General features: G+C 38.1%; 1 protein-coding gene across 1 annotated transcript; it reads right to left on the bottom strand.

The window, feature by feature from the left end:
- Window positions 1–852: 852 nt before the first annotated feature.
- Window positions 853–10268, bottom strand: LOC131301898 (putative 1-phosphatidylinositol-3-phosphate 5-kinase FAB1C). The gene is given in 12 exon segments (XM_058328408.1): window positions 853–1239; window positions 1241–1375; window positions 1972–2238; window positions 2370–3893; window positions 4021–4176; window positions 4271–4397; window positions 4546–4877; window positions 4966–5691; window positions 6557–6901; window positions 6985–7138; window positions 7277–8074; window positions 8776–10268. Coding segments are annotated over 12 exon segments (5151 nt in total). The 5' UTR covers window positions 9285–10268; the 3' UTR covers window positions 853–1161.
- Between the last annotated feature and the right edge of the window lie 7522 nt (window positions 10269–17790).

Below are 17790 nucleotides of genomic sequence, written 5' to 3'. Positions count from 1 at the left end.
TTAGCACAACTAAGGGTAAAACTGGAAAAAATGCGGCTCTGTCCGGCGGTGGTGACCTTGATCTGATCCGTCTCTCCTCCTTGTCCTCTCTATAGATATGGCATGCGATGACCGACGAAGAGGTTAATAAGAAATGAGGTTTGGGTTATATAGGGATTCTTTTCCTGTTTTTTTTTTGGTTTTGTTTTGTTTTCTCTCCCGGCTGGTTTTCCAATACGGTGTATATCTTGGTTTGGTTTCCCCAAATCCGGTGGATGATGGTGGTGGACAAATAATTTTTTAGATTTTTCGGATGCATGTTTGTCCCTGGGGTGGTATTCATCGCCGTGGTCGCAAGGTTTGTCAGCGTGCTTCTACCATGGCAGCGGGGGCTCGCCCTGGAGTGGCGTCCAATACTCGTGGCAGCTAGGCTTGCTGACGCACTGTCTTCGGCGTTTCTCCTTCACGTAATAAGCGGGCAGGCGAGTGGTTTTGGATAGCAAATCCTTAATGGTTTACTTACAGTTTTTCGATTGTGGTTGTTTGGAAATCCACGGTGATATTATGATTATGCATTAAATTCATAGATGGGAATCTGTGATCCTTTGGGCACCTTTTTCTTTGTCGTTTGTTGGTTCTATTGTCTGACACAACGTGTTGGTTCTAGTGCAATGTTTTGGTGGAAGTAATTAAGTAGCACGTTTGATGTAATTTTGTATGTTTGTTGGTTTGGATGCGCATGATTTTCTGATCTTTGTAACTATTGAATGAAATTCCATTCTAAGTGGCCTTTGGAAATGATATGATCGTGATTGCCTTGTCTTCAAAAAAAAAAAATAATAATAATAATAAAGATACGAGCGCTCAGTAACGTGGTAAAAATAATCAAGCAATCACATTGACCTGCTTTCCATATATCACGTCTTGAGAAAAGGGTCTACACATTTGCCGTGTGAACGAACTTGAAAGTATCTTTGGACATGTACAAAGTGCACAAAAGAATTCCACTACCACCACGTCCGTTCATTCACAAAAACCTCTTCCCGGAGCTAACTCCGGCCAGATACAAAATAGGCTGTCATTGCTTCATTCTATTAGCCGTCCGATGCTTGCGCATGGAAAAAAGAATGCATTGATCCTTTCACCATGACCATTGGTCCGGTACTGTAAGAAAATATGAAGTCATTGCTTTCCGGAATCTTTTCTTGTATTGTTTGGGAGAAATAATGGTGGGGGAAGCATTCTTAGGGCCCCCAAGTATGCCTGATGCCTTAACCCATGTCTCCAAATGCTTGTCCCAAGTATACTGTCTCATGAAATCAATAATCCCTATAACCAGCTCCTTGCGCTCGTCGTCCACCCCCACCAGCAAAGAGTAGTCCATCACATCAACAGACTGTCAAAAAGAACAATAGAAAAATGATGATTTCAATTACAAGTTTGGGGACACGATTGTTTGTAAAACTTAATCAAAAGAACAAGGTGAAGCCATACATTGGGTACAAGTGAGAAATAATATTTGGCAATTTAACGATCAATAGCATAAACAAGCGTTCAAGTTGTTTATGTAATGCAAAAATCACTAAAGTATTGAAAAAGAATAACTCCATTCCAGCACTGGCACATTTAAAAAGAACCACCAGCTTATATTGGACAACTATCAAGTCAGAGCTAAATTCTTGTAGGTCCAAATTACCACATCACAAAGCTTATCAGAAAGTCAGGGAGAGCAATAATACTAGAAACCTAGGAGAGGATATTGGCCCAGGGGAAAAAAAAAACAGCTAGTTATAGTGAACAAGACTCGATATTACAGACAACAGAAGCTCCAAAAGTTTACAGATCCAAACCAGGCTTGAAATTTATGTCAAAAAGTATAAACTGAAAAATTTATGTTTTCTGTTGATCGGCTACAGAAATTTATGTTAAAAAGTAAACTTTAGCCAAGAACCATGATGCAATCTATTATGCTGTGATGTTAAAACAGCTTACCGCTAGAAAAGATGTATCATTCCAAACAGCCCGCTCTAGTCTTCTCTTCGCTTTGCTCCCAAGCAATATGGGTTTAGTACGTAGCGTTTCTAAAAGATTCAGATCTAGCAGTACTTTATCTGACCCTGTTGTATCTGCGTTGTAACGGGATCGCAAAGAGCCCTTAAGATCATAGACCCTTGAGATACTTCTTTTGAAAAAGAGGTTTTCCATCACCACCAGAACCATTTTTGTTTCCTTACCACCTTTCAAATGTTTGACAGTTACCTGCCATGCATATAACAGCTTAGGATCACAAGAACTGAACCAAAAGTCAACACTGTAAAAGGAAAAAGAGAAGAAAACACATGCACACTTTGTCACAGATTCGATTGTTAGTCATCAACTGAGGAACTAACCTGATAAATACCAAGAATTTTAGCAAGGCAAGTTGGACTTCCTGAGCTTAGGGACTCTGTCAAATACTTGAAGTATTCTGGTGCAAATTCCTCAAAAGATTCCAATTCGGTCTTTTGAACTTGTTTTATTATGAGCCTCTCATCCAAAGACTTTGCAAAGTATGCATTGCTCTTTCCTCCTTGTGCACTCCATCTCTTGCAGCGGCTTAGGGAACGTACAAAATCGACTTCACTCGGGCAACATTTCTTTCTAAGAGCATGAAACTGCTTCGCAAAATAACAGGTGACAGAAAACTTCACTTTGCCTCCAGTTAAAGACTCGTCTTCGAAAGAAACTCTAAGATGAGAACTCTTAGGATCAGCAAACAGGGCACTAATCGTCAATGAAGCATCTTCAGACCCACCATAACTTCCATAGTGAATGGAATCCAAGTTAAGTGAGCCAAAAGACTGAGAGGCTGAAAAGGAAGGAGCTAGAGAATTTGCCCCACTGCTGTTCCAGCTTCCTTCATGCCTATTTGGCCTATCAGCAATCCAGTCCTCATACTCCCTGGAACTGATGGCATAGGATATTATGCTACCAGGTTCATTGTCATAAACAGCAATAACTATTTGGCCAGTTTGTGGAAGCAGCAACCGGGCCCCGTCAGGCATAAGGGATGCACCAGAGATAAATGAAGATGTGGAGTGGAATACGACATTTAACTTGTGAGCCTCCCGTGGAGACATCTGAGAGTAAGTCCTTTGTACATTAGAAACTGGATCTCGAATCATATTCCTGTATTCTCCAGAGGCATGGAAAGATCTAAGTGTTGACAAATGCAATGAGGCTGGGGACAATCCTTTCCTAATCCTTTCTTGAAGTCTCAAAGCAGAATCAAAAGAGTAAACTCTTACTGGTGACGAAAGCCTTACAAAAGTTGGACTTTCTGCTTGACTTATGTGCTTGACAGAAACAAATTGAGGTCCATCTGGCTGTGGGCTTAACTGAGCTGTCAATGGAAGTTGGTCTGTGCCACTCCATGCAGAATCGATTTTGTCTGAAAGATTGGATACCGTAGAGGGGGCAGTATCTAAGGATGTCATCCCAACAATAAATTTACCATCAGATTGTAATTCCTCTTGTTTGTGCTGCTGGCATGGGGCCGAAATGGTCTGTCCAGGATCCGTAGTCTCAGAGGGCAAAAACTTAGGTTCTTCCTGCAGCTCTGACTGTATACCATGCATGGAGAATTTTTGCAATTTAGAAGATTCGGACACCTTGTTTTCATGATCATGGTCAATACTGATATCCTTGGAGCACAAATCACTTCTCCACTCTTTCGGCTCAATGTAAGATATAGAACCCTGTGCAACCTCAGATATAAGACTCCTCTGTTTAAGCATGGAATCCAAGGAACAGAGACGACGATCCCATAGATGTGAGCCAATTACAAGTGAACGTCTCAAACAATTGAGACCAAGAATATCTACTGAAGTCTGATCCACAGGCAAAGTCCCTTCATCAGATGTTTGAAGCAAAGCCTGTTGATGTCAGAGGAGACAAGTCAAAAGATAATGGAAGGTTTGCCACCAAAACCAAATATTTCACATCCATATGGACCATTTACACTATATATTTAACTCCAACTAAAAAACCAGTGTTACGCACCATGTAATCACTACTCTCTTCTATAAGCAGTTCTTTCAACTCCATGATGTGGTCACCTAATTCACTTGCATCAAGCTTTTCAAATCCCAAAGCCTGTTCAATGCTGCTAAGTACAGCTGACAAGTCTTTATAGAGGGCTTTCGTTTTACTCAGAAGCTGCAAAGGGGAAGGCAAAGGGTTATTCTTTTGTTACTCATTTGAAACAATAAGACGAAAACAAGAAAATTGCAACATTAGATTCAATAAGCACCTCTGCCGCCTCTTTCCTAATCCACTCCTGGTGAAGGTGACCATTGAACTCAAGCACCGACGGGGGCAAATGGACAGAGAGAATATCAATAGGAGAATAACGAAAGAATGCAACCATGCTCCCAAACCTGTTCAAGCATAAAAAATTACAAAATAAATAAAAATAAGATGTCACCATCATTTCACTCCACAATCTGAGAAAATTTTCAAGGATTGCCTTTAACACAAAAAGCAATTGATCAAGGAAACTCATTGCCAAAAAGAGAAAGAATATACCCATAGTAACGGAGGCAGTCTTTTTGCAGAGAATGACCACAGCTTGCTACACGATTAGCAGTTGCATGGTTTGAGAAACTAAGTTCCAAAAACTTTCCAAAGGATAGTCCCCAAGCAGCATCTGACATGACCACTCTACGAGTAGCCGGGGGAACCCCATCTATCTGTGCACACTTGAGGCATCGGTGCCACATCCATATCTTTCCATCACGATCTCCAGGTAACTTGACTGAGGGAATCTTTCTCACATTTATTGTAAGATTCCCCTGCTGGTGAGTATAGCATAAGACATGGGCTTCAACCGGCTCTTTACAAGATCGACAGCTAGATGCCTGGCAACAAAATAGAGCAATCGATTGTAATACTTCCTTTTATATCAAGGGGTCCAAAAAATAAATCAATAAAACCTGAATGTATTACCTGATCAAACAGGTCATCTTGAAGATACCTCCCCAACGGCTTATCAAAACAGCCATAGAACTTGATGCGAAGGAGTTGAGAGCGTTCACATACAGTTCCATTCAGCACACAACAGCTAGAAAAGGATACCAATATGCTCTGCTGACTATCCGCAGCTGAATAGTATTCACCTGAGTCATCATTGTCATCTACCCTGTCAGGTTCTCCAAATTCAAAAACTTCCTTCAGTTGCTTCTCCTCTTGATCTGTTGTTTCCAACGATTCCTGTTGCGCATGATTTCCAATCTCAGAAGGAAACACACTGAGGCCATTAAAAACCTCCAACGGCACACTAGATTCCAAATTATTATCGCATGCATCATATCCCACTCCACACTCCATCGAGGTAGGAAACAAATATTGACCAGGGTTAAGATGCTCTGAAAATGATCGCTGCCCTCCCAAATCCAATTTGGGACTTGGTGATCCGTCATCAATATCATGGTCATGGGCTACTGCAAGGTAATTCCCAGAGCAGACAGAATCAAGAATAACTGAAATGGGATTATCAGCAGTTGTCCTCTCCAGGATGGACATTGAAGGCTTCATTTTCATCTTTGGAAGACTAGCACCCTCATCAGCAAGGAAGGAAGTCTCCAGCGATAAATGATATGCTGCAAAAACCGCATACTGTACAACATGTTTAACCTTCTTCAGTTCTTCATGAGAGGAGCCCTTCAACAGTACCTAAAAAACATCAGGTGTGAAGGAAAAGTGAGAAACGTGCTGCCAGTGTTACTCAGAGTAGCATATGTAATGTAAACAATATTAGAAGTATCTTAGCAATTACACCAAACGTTTGCATCCGTAAGATAGAACAGCACAGGTACTCGTCTTCTCTATGTTTTCTTCACCTTCTCCACTATTTCTTTCTCAACTCACTGATATCTCCTCCACCTTAGTGACTGAGTGACCTGACACTGCCAATTCAACACCAACTACCCCTCAACCCACCCAGGTAAACTGGTAGACTGATATTCATTTTTGCCGGAGCCGCCATACAAGCACGATCAATCATCACCCACATCGTAATCACAGTAGCTCAACATAAGCAAAGTATCATGCGTATGACCAATTCATTCTCTCTGCGACTCTCCCTCCCTGTTCTCTGGTCCTTATGACAATTTTTTCTTCACTACCAAATGGGAATTACTTTTTCCTCAATGTCCTAAAGCATGCGATCATGCAAGTGTCTAATTTGAATACCGGGGTTGGACACCTATCAACCAACAAGCCAGTTATATATACCAAGCATTCTTCTTAGGGCTAGATCCAATATCCCAGTAGTTGCAACAAACCAATTGCCAAGACAAGAGCTCACAAATTGAAAAAAACTGATATGCAAGGAGAGTAGAAGCATCCATCTGATGTCTTAAACACATCTCAAACACAAGTGACATAATATCATAGTTTCACAAGAAAGCAAACAAGAGGTGCATAATGGCATGTTTCAATTTAGTCATATGCAAGAAAACAATTCTTAGTGAACCTAATACATTCAAAGTTTAAAATGAAATCAACCAGAAAGATTAACTTATGAAAGAAATATTACCGTGCAACCTAGTCGCCTGGGACAACCTTCAAAAAACATCAATGTTTTAGAGGTCTTCTTGTTAGATTGGTTGCCATTCTCAAGTTCTTCAGATACTCTTTCCAACCGGAAGAGTTCGCAATGACCCAACCGCGTGGTAGATATGTTATCAATTGATGGAGTTATAAGTGCACCAGTGCACCTGGCTATGCGGTCCAATAACGGCCTCTTAATATTCAACACTAAAGAAATCTCCTTTTCCAACAAATACTCTTGAGCATATGAAGATACACTTTTCTCCACAAGCAGCAGATTTGGACGATGTGCCTCAATCTTTGACACAACCAACTTCAGATGATCGATTTCCTGTTAAAGAACATTGCTTAAATCCAATACCAATAATGAAAATCGCATTAAAAAGATATCAACAAGTCAATTTAGGTAAAAACCTGTTGCAGCAAAGTCTCAAAAGAAGATAGTTGATTAGGAACTCTCTGGTACTCAAGTGCCCCCCCTAAAATAAGTAATCTAGGGTTCTTGTATTGTGAAGTCATGCGCTTGTGCTTAATATTCTTTGTACAAACTACTCCTTTGACAAGTGTGCTGCATAGATGACACCAGATAAAAGATGTCAAGACCCAGCATATAAACTTGACAAAAACAAATGCAACAAAATAACTGGAACAAAAAAATCCTCAAAAACAATTACCTAAACAAAAGAAAAAAGATCAAAAGTCTTACCTCTCACTGGGACTTCCTGATGCTATACACTTGACCTTAACATAATCGCCGGGATCCATACTGCCACCTCTGCTAGTGTCTGGTCTGACAAAATTTGCAGCTTGCCATGCTATTGCGGTAACAATATCAAGCCAGTCCTCTCTGCTGTTTTCTTTTCCCACCTTGACACCCTCCCCTTGTAACAGCTGTGACACAAGAGCCCTAAAATGCCCCTGTACCACAGCTCTCAGAGGTTCCTTGTGTCCCTCGTTCTGTTTCTCCTTAGCCGCAAACGTGCTAGCAAGACTACTACTGGATGAGAACACCACACCTGAATCCCCAATCTCATCTTCATCATCTTCGTACGTAAAAAAGTTGTTTTCCGCATCATCATCTTCATCCTCAGGTGGTGGCGGGAACCATATAAGACCATTGCTTTCAAAATCCAACGGTTTCTGCAACTTTTCACATTGGTCCCGAAATATAGACAAATCATCGCTACAATCATCAGTATTTTCTGGATCCCCATACCCTCTCTCAGGCCTTGTTAAAACAGCCATTGTTTCTTGATTAAAGTGAACGTCATTACGAGACCTAGGGGTTCCCCCTTGCCCCTTCTGTACAGAATGCCCAACTCTATTGGAACTAATATGAATCCTAGAGGAGCTGTCAGAAGGACTAGATCCAACTGACTTAAAACTGTAAAATTCGTGTCTAGCACTAACGCTACTTGAATCTACATCTGAAGTGTCATTACAGAATTCACTTGATGTGCTGAAAAAGGTAGTTGTGGAATTCTCTGCCTCTTCTTCATCACTCCTGCATCCATAATCACATTACTCACTAATGATACCCCCAACGAGCAGAAAGTTATACCAGGACTTGGAAAACTAAAAGTTCTAATAAGTTGGAAGGAATTGGTTGGTCAATATGATAAGTTTTCTCAATTCCTTGTAAACAGTATTACCACTCATTGAATTTACCATACGCCCACAACCCAATCAAGAAACTCACACAAACACAATTCAATTCATCCGTATGGAAAGAAAGTAACAAACTCTCAAGCATACAAGCTCTTTAACACTCTTACAACGGTCTGCATATTAGGTAAATTTTTACAAGGAATAAAAATCTTGGAAAATCAGACGAGTTTTGAACAGAATAAACTATATGCTATATTACAATGAACTCGGGCACAGTTGCCTGATGCAGGTATTTGTGTGAGTATCGGGTTCATCTAATTTCTATTTCAAGGAAATAGGGACACTTAATATATTATTTTCTAGGATAAATAATGTTTACAAAGTGCCTAGAAGCATTTTATTCATAATTTAAAAGCTTCATGATACTGACGATAGTTAATGTAAAAATTGCCTATAAAAAAATGTAAAAATTCAGAATAACAAAATATGATTGTAGGTGAATTTCAAACTAAACACGTTGGACACCGATCACATGCCCTTAACCAAGTATCCAGTGTCCAACACAGTACTTAAATATTCAGAAGAACATATGCATACCTGCTTGGAGAGTGGCAAATAGATACTGGAGATGGATGACCATCAAATGAAGTAACACTGCTTCTCATAGCATCGGGGGAATAACCATCCAACCTTTTACCACTAAAAGAAGGAGATTGAGGTTCGGGACTCTGACGGGGAGACTCCGCAGGATAGATCTTATCACAATATTTTCTGCCCCTTTCATTCCTAATACGAATGTCAGAACAAAACTTGCACGAAATGATATCAACCACCCCAGCATCCACAGCGCTTTTTATATCACCCGACACAGCACTCACAGAACCGTAGCCCCACAGACAATTTGCACAAAACATCCTAGTACAGCTTCGGCAATGGTACTGAAGGCTAGTCTCTTTGAAATTCGATTTGCACAGACAGCACGTTTTGCAATCGTTATCAGCCATCTCAAATTGGCCGGAGAAGGAATTTAGATCGCTCGTCCCCCAAGAAATCCAAGACCTGACTTTCTCTATCAAATCTAGTAAAGAGTTATCAGGTACTCCCATAGAAAGTTATGACCCAACCAATTATTCTGACCAACTCCCCGTCGAGACAAGAGGAAAAACAAAAACTATCTCACTCTTCTCCTCCTCCTCCTAATCTAAGAGTCAAAATTACAAGATCTACAACTAGACTAGATTTATCTGATTCGTCGGTACCAAAAACGACCCGATTAATAGAACCGAAAGTCCCGAAAACCCACAAAGAAAAAGGTGGGTTCTGATCACTAGTTACTACTAATTCTGAGAAATCAAATCCCTCCTCCAATCAACAAAATATCAAGAAAGGTAATGGATGGTTTTGCACTTAGATTCGCGCGAGGCGAATGGTATTTACACCGAAACGTGATCGTGTTAGTATATGATGACACTAAACAATGAGCCAAAACAACAACAACAATTCTATTTAATATTTTTTAGTTTTTGTTATTTCCTTTTTCGGATCGACTCAGACCTCAAACCCTAAAAGCCAAACTAACCGATCCAAGAATCACCAATACTAGATCCCGATAAAAATAGCAATAACAACACGTGTCAATAAAAGGCTTTCAGATCAAGTGAAAGAGAAAACAAAAATGGTACCAGTGATTGATTGTTAATATGTGTAGGTAAAGGAAGTGAATTAAGAGAGGGAGATTTTCTCAAAGGACGAAGAGGCTGAGGATGAAGAGGAGGAAGAGGAAGAGTACGGATGAGGTTACTTTTCTGGTGATGGAATCATCGACGGCTCGGATCTCCATGGACAGCTGGTTGAAGCTCTTATTCTTCTTCTTCGGCAAACCCACCATTTCACTCTGGGCGGACTTTACCATTCTTTCCGGCAATGCTTTCGGTTTCATTCCCCAAGAACTATTACTATTATAATGCTCCGACTATATGGCAATACATACGCATCCACTTTTGGGCTCTCTCTCTCTCTCTCTCTCTTCGAGCTTTTTCTTGCTTTCTTTCTTTCTTTCTTCTTCTGCCTGCTACGACCTTTCTCCCCCTATTTAACTAGTATACTTTATTCTCTCTCTCTCTCTCTCTCTCTCTCTCTCTCTCTCTAGGGCTCAACAGGCCCAATCTACTAACGCCACGGTGTAATCCGCCATGGTGGAATTTGTTTTCCTTTTTTCTGGGGTTAAAGACAGGTAATGACGTAAATATAAATGAAATTACGAGTATATTAAGGGATGCAAATGAACCGAGGCATTTGTGAATTGTTCAAAGCTCGACTTGCTAAAGGATTGCTCAAGTTTTACCAAACAAAACAAACGCAAGCTTCAATTTTAAGCTCATTAGATAACTGAGCTGATTTTGATGCTGATAGTATTCGGCCTCATCAATTTGTAAACTTGAAGTATATACAAATCTCATAAAAATTTCATATATAACTGCAAATATGCATGAACAAGTACATATAATCAAAATTTAATAAATTGTACATGTATATCCTTTTCAAAGTACTATATGAACTTAAAATTGTAATATGTTTATATTAGTATATACTTATTTATGTGGGTTTTTTTTTTTTTGGTAGTTGTAGATCTATATGAAAGCATAAGTAACATATTTTACTTGTTAAGGCTCGTGAACAAGTTTGAATTTGAGTTAAGACTCGACTCTTCAAATTTTTAACAAGCTCGAGCTCGGCTCGAGTTCATTTAAAAACTTCACAAACATATCCAAACATTCCAAACCTCTAGTTGATTCACCTCGCTTACAGCCCTAGGTACATACTTCTTTAGGAGTAAGTAACACCCCTTATGTTCCCGAACATTTGGAGTTTACTACAATATGGAATTAGGAGATAAACTAGAAAAATAAAACAATGCGATTTTTGCATCTAGTGCAAGTATGTTGGCACACTTGTTACTCTCCCGCACACAACAAATCCGTTAAGGGTCTCATGGGGGCACGTGCCTTAGCTCAATTTTGACAGCCCATGATTAAATCACATTGTTCTTGGGAAATTAACAAATCTTGATATTACAGCCTACGGCCAAATCACATTTTTTTTTCAAGAAATTTATGAATACAATATCGATAGCCTATTTTTCAAAGCCGACATAACTATAAATTGAACGGTTCAGATGATGAGCATAAGACGGCCAAAACAATACCAACCTCTACTATTTTATTATGTCTAATCTTTACTAGTATTAGTGTAAAATATGTTTGCGGTGTCTCTTTCTTAAGCCATTGGTCGGAAAGGAAGTTAATTAAATTTTTATGAGAGTTTTGATTAAACAAATAGAGGGTAGATAATGGGAAATGGTTATCAGCTATTTGGTCAGGTTGATTGGATTATCGTATCTCAATAGGATTAAAGTATTTTGGCTGCCCAGTCAGCCCGCACTGTTTTGATCTTGATTTGTTGGTAATGGATGGATTAATTTCTTCCAAGTTAAACCACTCTCGCTCGGAGCGTGGGTGCACGCGCTGGTTAGCTTCCCGCCGCGGTAAAGCGTGTGTCTCTTATCTTTTCTTTTTTTTTAATTTTATAAGTTGGACTTTTTTTGTCACAGCCCACCAAATTGGTTCGGGTTGTAATTAGGTCTGAATTCGGTTTTGGATTTTATTTGTTAACTTTCTTGTTAAGGCGGTTTAATTTCTTGGTAGATTCGGAGTATTTAATTGTCATAGCGAGTACGGAGTATTTAATTTCTTGGTAGATTCGGTTTGTTGTAAAAATAGGTGAAATTTTTTCTTATAATTGGAGTTCCAAAAAACTTACTACATTAGTTTGCATATTCTTTTGCAAAAATAATGTATTTCACGCAAATAAGTTGGAAGAACAATTTATTGTTAAACTTTAGGAGTTTGGCCAAGTGATTATAGAAAAGTAACCGAAGGTTTCGCCTCCCAAATATTTGCAAGTTCGAATCTCACGAAGGTCAAACATTTTAAACCTAGGATAATTGGAGGTTTGAAACTTTGAATATTCATTAAAATTCATGGCCCTAGAATTAGTTGGGTACATGTGTGCAAGTTGACTCGAATATTCGGTTATTAAAAAAAACATTTCAATGTTCCAAATTTTCTTCTAACAATTATATAATTTCCATTTAAATCACAAGAATATGATTATAAGACATTAACGTTCCCAGTAACTCACTAAATTAAAAACATAAATGAGAATGATTGCTTAATAAAACAAGATACATGACTAAATTATACCTAGTTAAGATAAGGCTGAGTTTCCCTAAAAATGCCACTCGGCATAATTTTTTTTTTTTGTCTTTGTTTAATATTTTTTGCATTTTTTTTTTTTTGCATCAAACTTTTGTGGATTACTGACCCGCCTCAATGAGAGGAATCGTAAAGTAAAAAATTTTGCCAAAAGTTTTTTCAAAATTAAAAAAAAGGTTTTGGTCAAAAAATAATAATTTTTTCCTCGTCAAGAAGGATTAATAACTCATAAAAACTTGACGCAAAATTAACAAATGTAAAAAAAAAAAAGTACAAAAAGAAAAAGGCAAGTGGCTCTTTTTAGGAAAACTTACCCTAATTAAGAATTTAAAAAGCACGTTTCCCTAAAACCATAGTACCCCATGATGTGTTATCATAGGCTTAATTAATTACCAAGCTCTTGCCGGCGCAAAAGGGGTCATTGGCTTGCAAGTTGCAACGAATAGCCGTAGTATAGGGTTACCCCTTTTCATAGCCACTCGATCGAACCTATTGTTCCGAATTGAGAGTTATTAAGCACATGACTAAACCCAACCCTAGCCTACGCATGCACCGAGGCCTCTCAAAGTGGGTATCCATGGGACAACCTATTAAAAGTGGTTCTAACTTCTAACTGGATACTACTATTTAAGGAGAATAATTCGTACCTATTGCTCGTTGACCTTCATTCTTCATAGTTAGGGACGGACTATGCTCACAACTTTTAGACCTGAAACCAAATACATATATATTATAACATCTAAGAGTGACTCGATGATCACCAGATCAACACTTTGATCTTTGATCTTGTAGGAACTTTTGTATTGATACCACAAAGATATTGTTCATTTACTTATGAATTTAAGAGGTCTAACAACAACAACGTTATAGTTGAAATTAAAATAACACAAAACATGTAACGCTATCACCCTACATATACTTCGTATATCTTTAGGTTACACAAATTAGTACCTATGATCAATTCATTTGATTATTCTAACCGTTTACACACTGGGGCAGCTCCAGAGCTTCTCTCTTTAGATATTTCTGGTGCTCCTCCGGCATTCTACATCGAGTTTTTTGATGATTAGCTCCAAAAATACTTTCACGGTACCGTGTAGACCAAGCTGTTTAATATTTTCACCATATTATTGTGGGTGATTTTCCTACCGTGGTACTCAAACAAATCTCTGGGGAACATCAGGTGACATTTCCGTGAGCTTCAAAGGCAATTTTTTTCATTGCAAAAAAACAACGAGGATTGCAAATCTATAAATCTAATCATTTGGGGTTGCAGATATGATCTATATGTTGTCATGTAAATTTTACTTATCCTTCTGTTTTTTCATATGTCAAGATCTTTATTTTTGTACGGCCTATGAGCCTCGCAAGTTATATCGATGTTCATCAGTATAATTTGCATCCATTTGTTCTTTAAAAAAAAATCCCTTTTGCACACCTTGTGTACCAAAAATCCCTACGTACATTCAATTCTTTATATGAGTGTCTCTTGCACAACACGTTCAAAATTGAATTCCTTCAAAATTCGAAATGTACACCCTTTTGAGTTGCTGAATGTTGAGTCCCATCCACACCCAAGAAAAGTGTACAGGATGAGATTATTGGGTATGGGGAGGGATACAGTGAGAGATAGGGTTTGGTGACCTTTTTAGTTGGCCATTTGGTTTAGTGGGGAGAGGACAGCAGTCTGTCAATGTGTGTGTGTGTGCCGAAAGATGTGGCTTTTCATTTTTCTCTGTCCTCTTTCCTGGCCTTTTCTTCTGCTCCCAAATCTCTTCGGTTGTTGGAGTATTTAAATTAATTTATTATGGAAATGCAGCCCCACTCAAAATACAAAGTTACATCAATCCTACACATACATGAATGGGAATATATGAGACACCAATCAAATTAAAAGACTTGTTCTTTTATGAAGTGAACTCCCGCAAAGGCTAAACATTTTAAATGCTAGGCCGTTAGAGGATTGGCACGATCGTTAATTTCAGGAACTGAAATTTAGTCAAAACACGCGTATAATTTAATCCGGACACCTGATTATAAAAAGAATCATACGCACTCAATCGTATCACTATGTGCCGAACACATTCAGTCTGTCTTGGCCTTTTCTTGTGTGCCCAAATCTTTTCAGTATAAAAATAGTACACTTCCTTCTTAATTCTAGTGTTTGTCACATAACATATATATGGAGTATCTTATATTAGTCGGTCAGTTCAAAACAAATTTATTAATTGGTGCAGCCCCACTCATATAGAAAGTTACATCAATCCTACACATACACATTTTATATGCATATATATAACTGTGGGATAAAGAGTAAAGAAGTTTCTTTTTGTAGGTTGATTTTGGCGCTTCACTTTTGTACGTAAACGCTCCACGTTTAACGTGAAGTTAGTAAAGTAGTTTCTTCTTAAAAGTTGATTTTGGCGCTCCACTTTTGTGTGCAGGCACTCCACTTTTATTAATGTGAAGTTACTTCATATTAAAAATGGAGCGCCTACGTATAAAAATGGAGTGTGAAAATCAATTTCTTTTCTTTCTTGTTCTTATTCATCATCATTACCATTCATGACTCATCTCCATGTGAGGATATTGTTCTTTTGTATGTCGAGATTCCATATATACTCTTCATATGAATGGTTGTGAAATTTTGTGTTACAAGGGGCCTACATGTGCATATTCTTTTTAGAGTGCCTTCAAAGCTCCATTGAAACCCTACTAAAGAAACCCACCTACGATTTTAGTTTCCGAAACAATACAAAATAGAAAGCCTAACTAATTATTGAAGAAACTATGGCCCAACCCCTCACAATTCACCTGCATATACATAAAATAAAATAAAAAAAATCTACATATATGTGAAATTCGTGTCACTTTTCGGGAAAAAACTAAAATACGTTTAAGTGCATTTTTTTTTACAGTAATTTAAGAATCTTAATTAGTTCTTTTAAATCGGTGCTAAACACTGTATTACATTCATGTCAAATTTAGTTCATCTATCACGTCTCAATGGGTGGGATTCAAGCCGGCTCCGAGCTAGAAATCATATCCCCTTTAGGATTTAGTGTTTCATTTTCTGACGCATAATGTCCATTCTTTGATGTTTATTCTAGCATTTCACCTCGTTCAATGCACTGGACAAATAAAAGAAAGTTTACGTCAATATTCTTTCATGTTGTATTAATTGGGCACCGAGCGGGCATAATGCTTGTAGGGAAAAAAATTTAATTGCAAGTATAGCAATGTCGAGAAATTAAGGAGGAAATATTTGAAAATTGAGTAGTCTGCATATGCATATGCAGATTTCACCGTTAATTTTCTATATATATAACAAAACCCCGCTACAAACTAAACACCAAGGAACCAGAAATGAAAATAAATGCCAAAGTCAGTTGCAGTTATACAAATTCCCTTTAAAAGAGGAAGTGGGGGAGAGTAGTTGGTTCCCACTCCCATAGTGCCCTTTACTCTAGCAATTTCAAAGAAATAAAAAAAATCAAAAATCTAGAAAATTAGAAATGAGGGTTTGGACGACTTAATTTTGAAGGCAAAACAAATTTGTAAGTACCAAGTATGCATGAGTGATTGATTGAAATCGTAATCATCCACTTCATTTGGGATAAGATTCGTCCCTAGAATGAAAAGGTCTAGTCCTAGAAACTTATAGGTTTGTTGATCAAACAGAGAGTCGGGTGCGTCTATGATTCTAATGATGCTCTCAAGGAAAAAGCAAAGGTACCAATTTGTATGGTTTCTTCTGTGATGTGTTGGGATTCTTGGCCCACATTATGACTTTGAAGAGAAATGAAATCCCATTAGCATTATTGGGGGAGGCTAGCCATGTTAGACACGAAAGGAAGAAGGGAGACATAATTACTAATGGAAAAAGGGAGGCGTAAATGTTAGTTAAGAAGTTAAATTACTAACGGAAAACATAAAACGTTTTTCTCGTAACGGTCGTATGTGGATCAATAGTATGCTACCATATATTCTTTGATAAAGATAGAAAATTGCATGTTCTAACAGTACAAATCGATCACTTGCATGTATCCTCTGTTTCATTTTTCGTCTTCTCTCTCTAGTAATACAAACACGATTTTAACATCTAATCTTCTTAATTTGGAAAGTTTCTCCATCGTAGTGATGAAAGTGCAGACGCCATGCAAAGTACTCCTTCTTTGCATTTAATTTATCGTTGAATATAGTGGCTAGCTAATTGACCAATGAATCAAATAAAAATTCAATCAGTGGGAGATTATTAATTTAGGTTTTGCCTGATAGATAAGGGGTGACGTCAAGTTTGATAATTTTAGTATAATGTGGTTACTTTTCGTAAAGTCCTTGGTTCAAACCCTTCATTTATCGGGATGGGAGAGCGGTGTAGAGCGGCCGGAATTGATGATTCGGATCTTAACTGAGCAATGGACAGATCAAATTTGTATGCGCTCTATTTTGGTCAGACCCGTCTCCGCCGAGATGAACGGCCGGATCGGCCGCTTTGCGCCCGCTCGGCAGCATCCCCGGGTCTCATTTATCTACCGGTCATCAAGCATGCTTTCAACTTTTTCCATTACTTCAATTAAACTATGCTCTGTTTTGAACTTTTCTTGCTGCTAAAGTTCAAACCCTTAATTTATCGGAATGGGAGAGCGGTGTAGAGCGGCCGGAATCGACGATTTGAATCTTAATCGAGTAATGAACGGATCAAATTTATATGCGATATGTACGCGCTCAGATTCGGTTTGAGTTGTTTTTGCCATGAAGGAAAAGATCGGCCGCTCTACACCCGCTCGGTAGCATCCCCGGTCTTGTTTATCTACCATTCTTCAAGCTTGTTTTCAACTTTTTCCATGCTTTGAATTAAACTATACTTTTTCAAGCTTGTTTTCAACTTTTTCAATTTTACTACTTTTCTCAATATTTTCTCAACGCGGAAAAAAACACGAACTAAAATCAATGTTTGCTTGGAAAAAAACGTACATACATGCATTGGTAAACAAAACTAGCTAGAATTATTTATTCTCGTTTTCAGCTGGTTAAAATATCCATTCCAGATTATCGATCCCATTATGTTAGTAAGTCAAGGTTAAATCTATACTCTTTCTGTCCCATTTTTATTGTCCATTTTTGAGTCGTGAGCTATTTTTTAAGTAATTGCTTATTTTTCATAAATTTGAAAACTTTTTAGTATTATTAGAACTAATCGAGATCTATCAAATAAGATTCATATTATATATTTTTCAAGATTCGCACTAAAAGATATATGCAAAAGATATAAAAGAGACAAACAGAATAATTAATAATGAAAATGTGACGGAGTATATGTATATCATGCACTCTA

The sequence above is a fragment of the Rhododendron vialii genome, chromosome 9a (genome assembly GCF_030253575.1).
Source record: "Rhododendron vialii isolate Sample 1 chromosome 9a, ASM3025357v1".
Taxonomy (NCBI): domain Eukaryota; kingdom Viridiplantae; phylum Streptophyta; class Magnoliopsida; order Ericales; family Ericaceae; genus Rhododendron; species Rhododendron vialii.
This window is presented reverse-complemented; position numbering and strand designations above follow the sequence as displayed.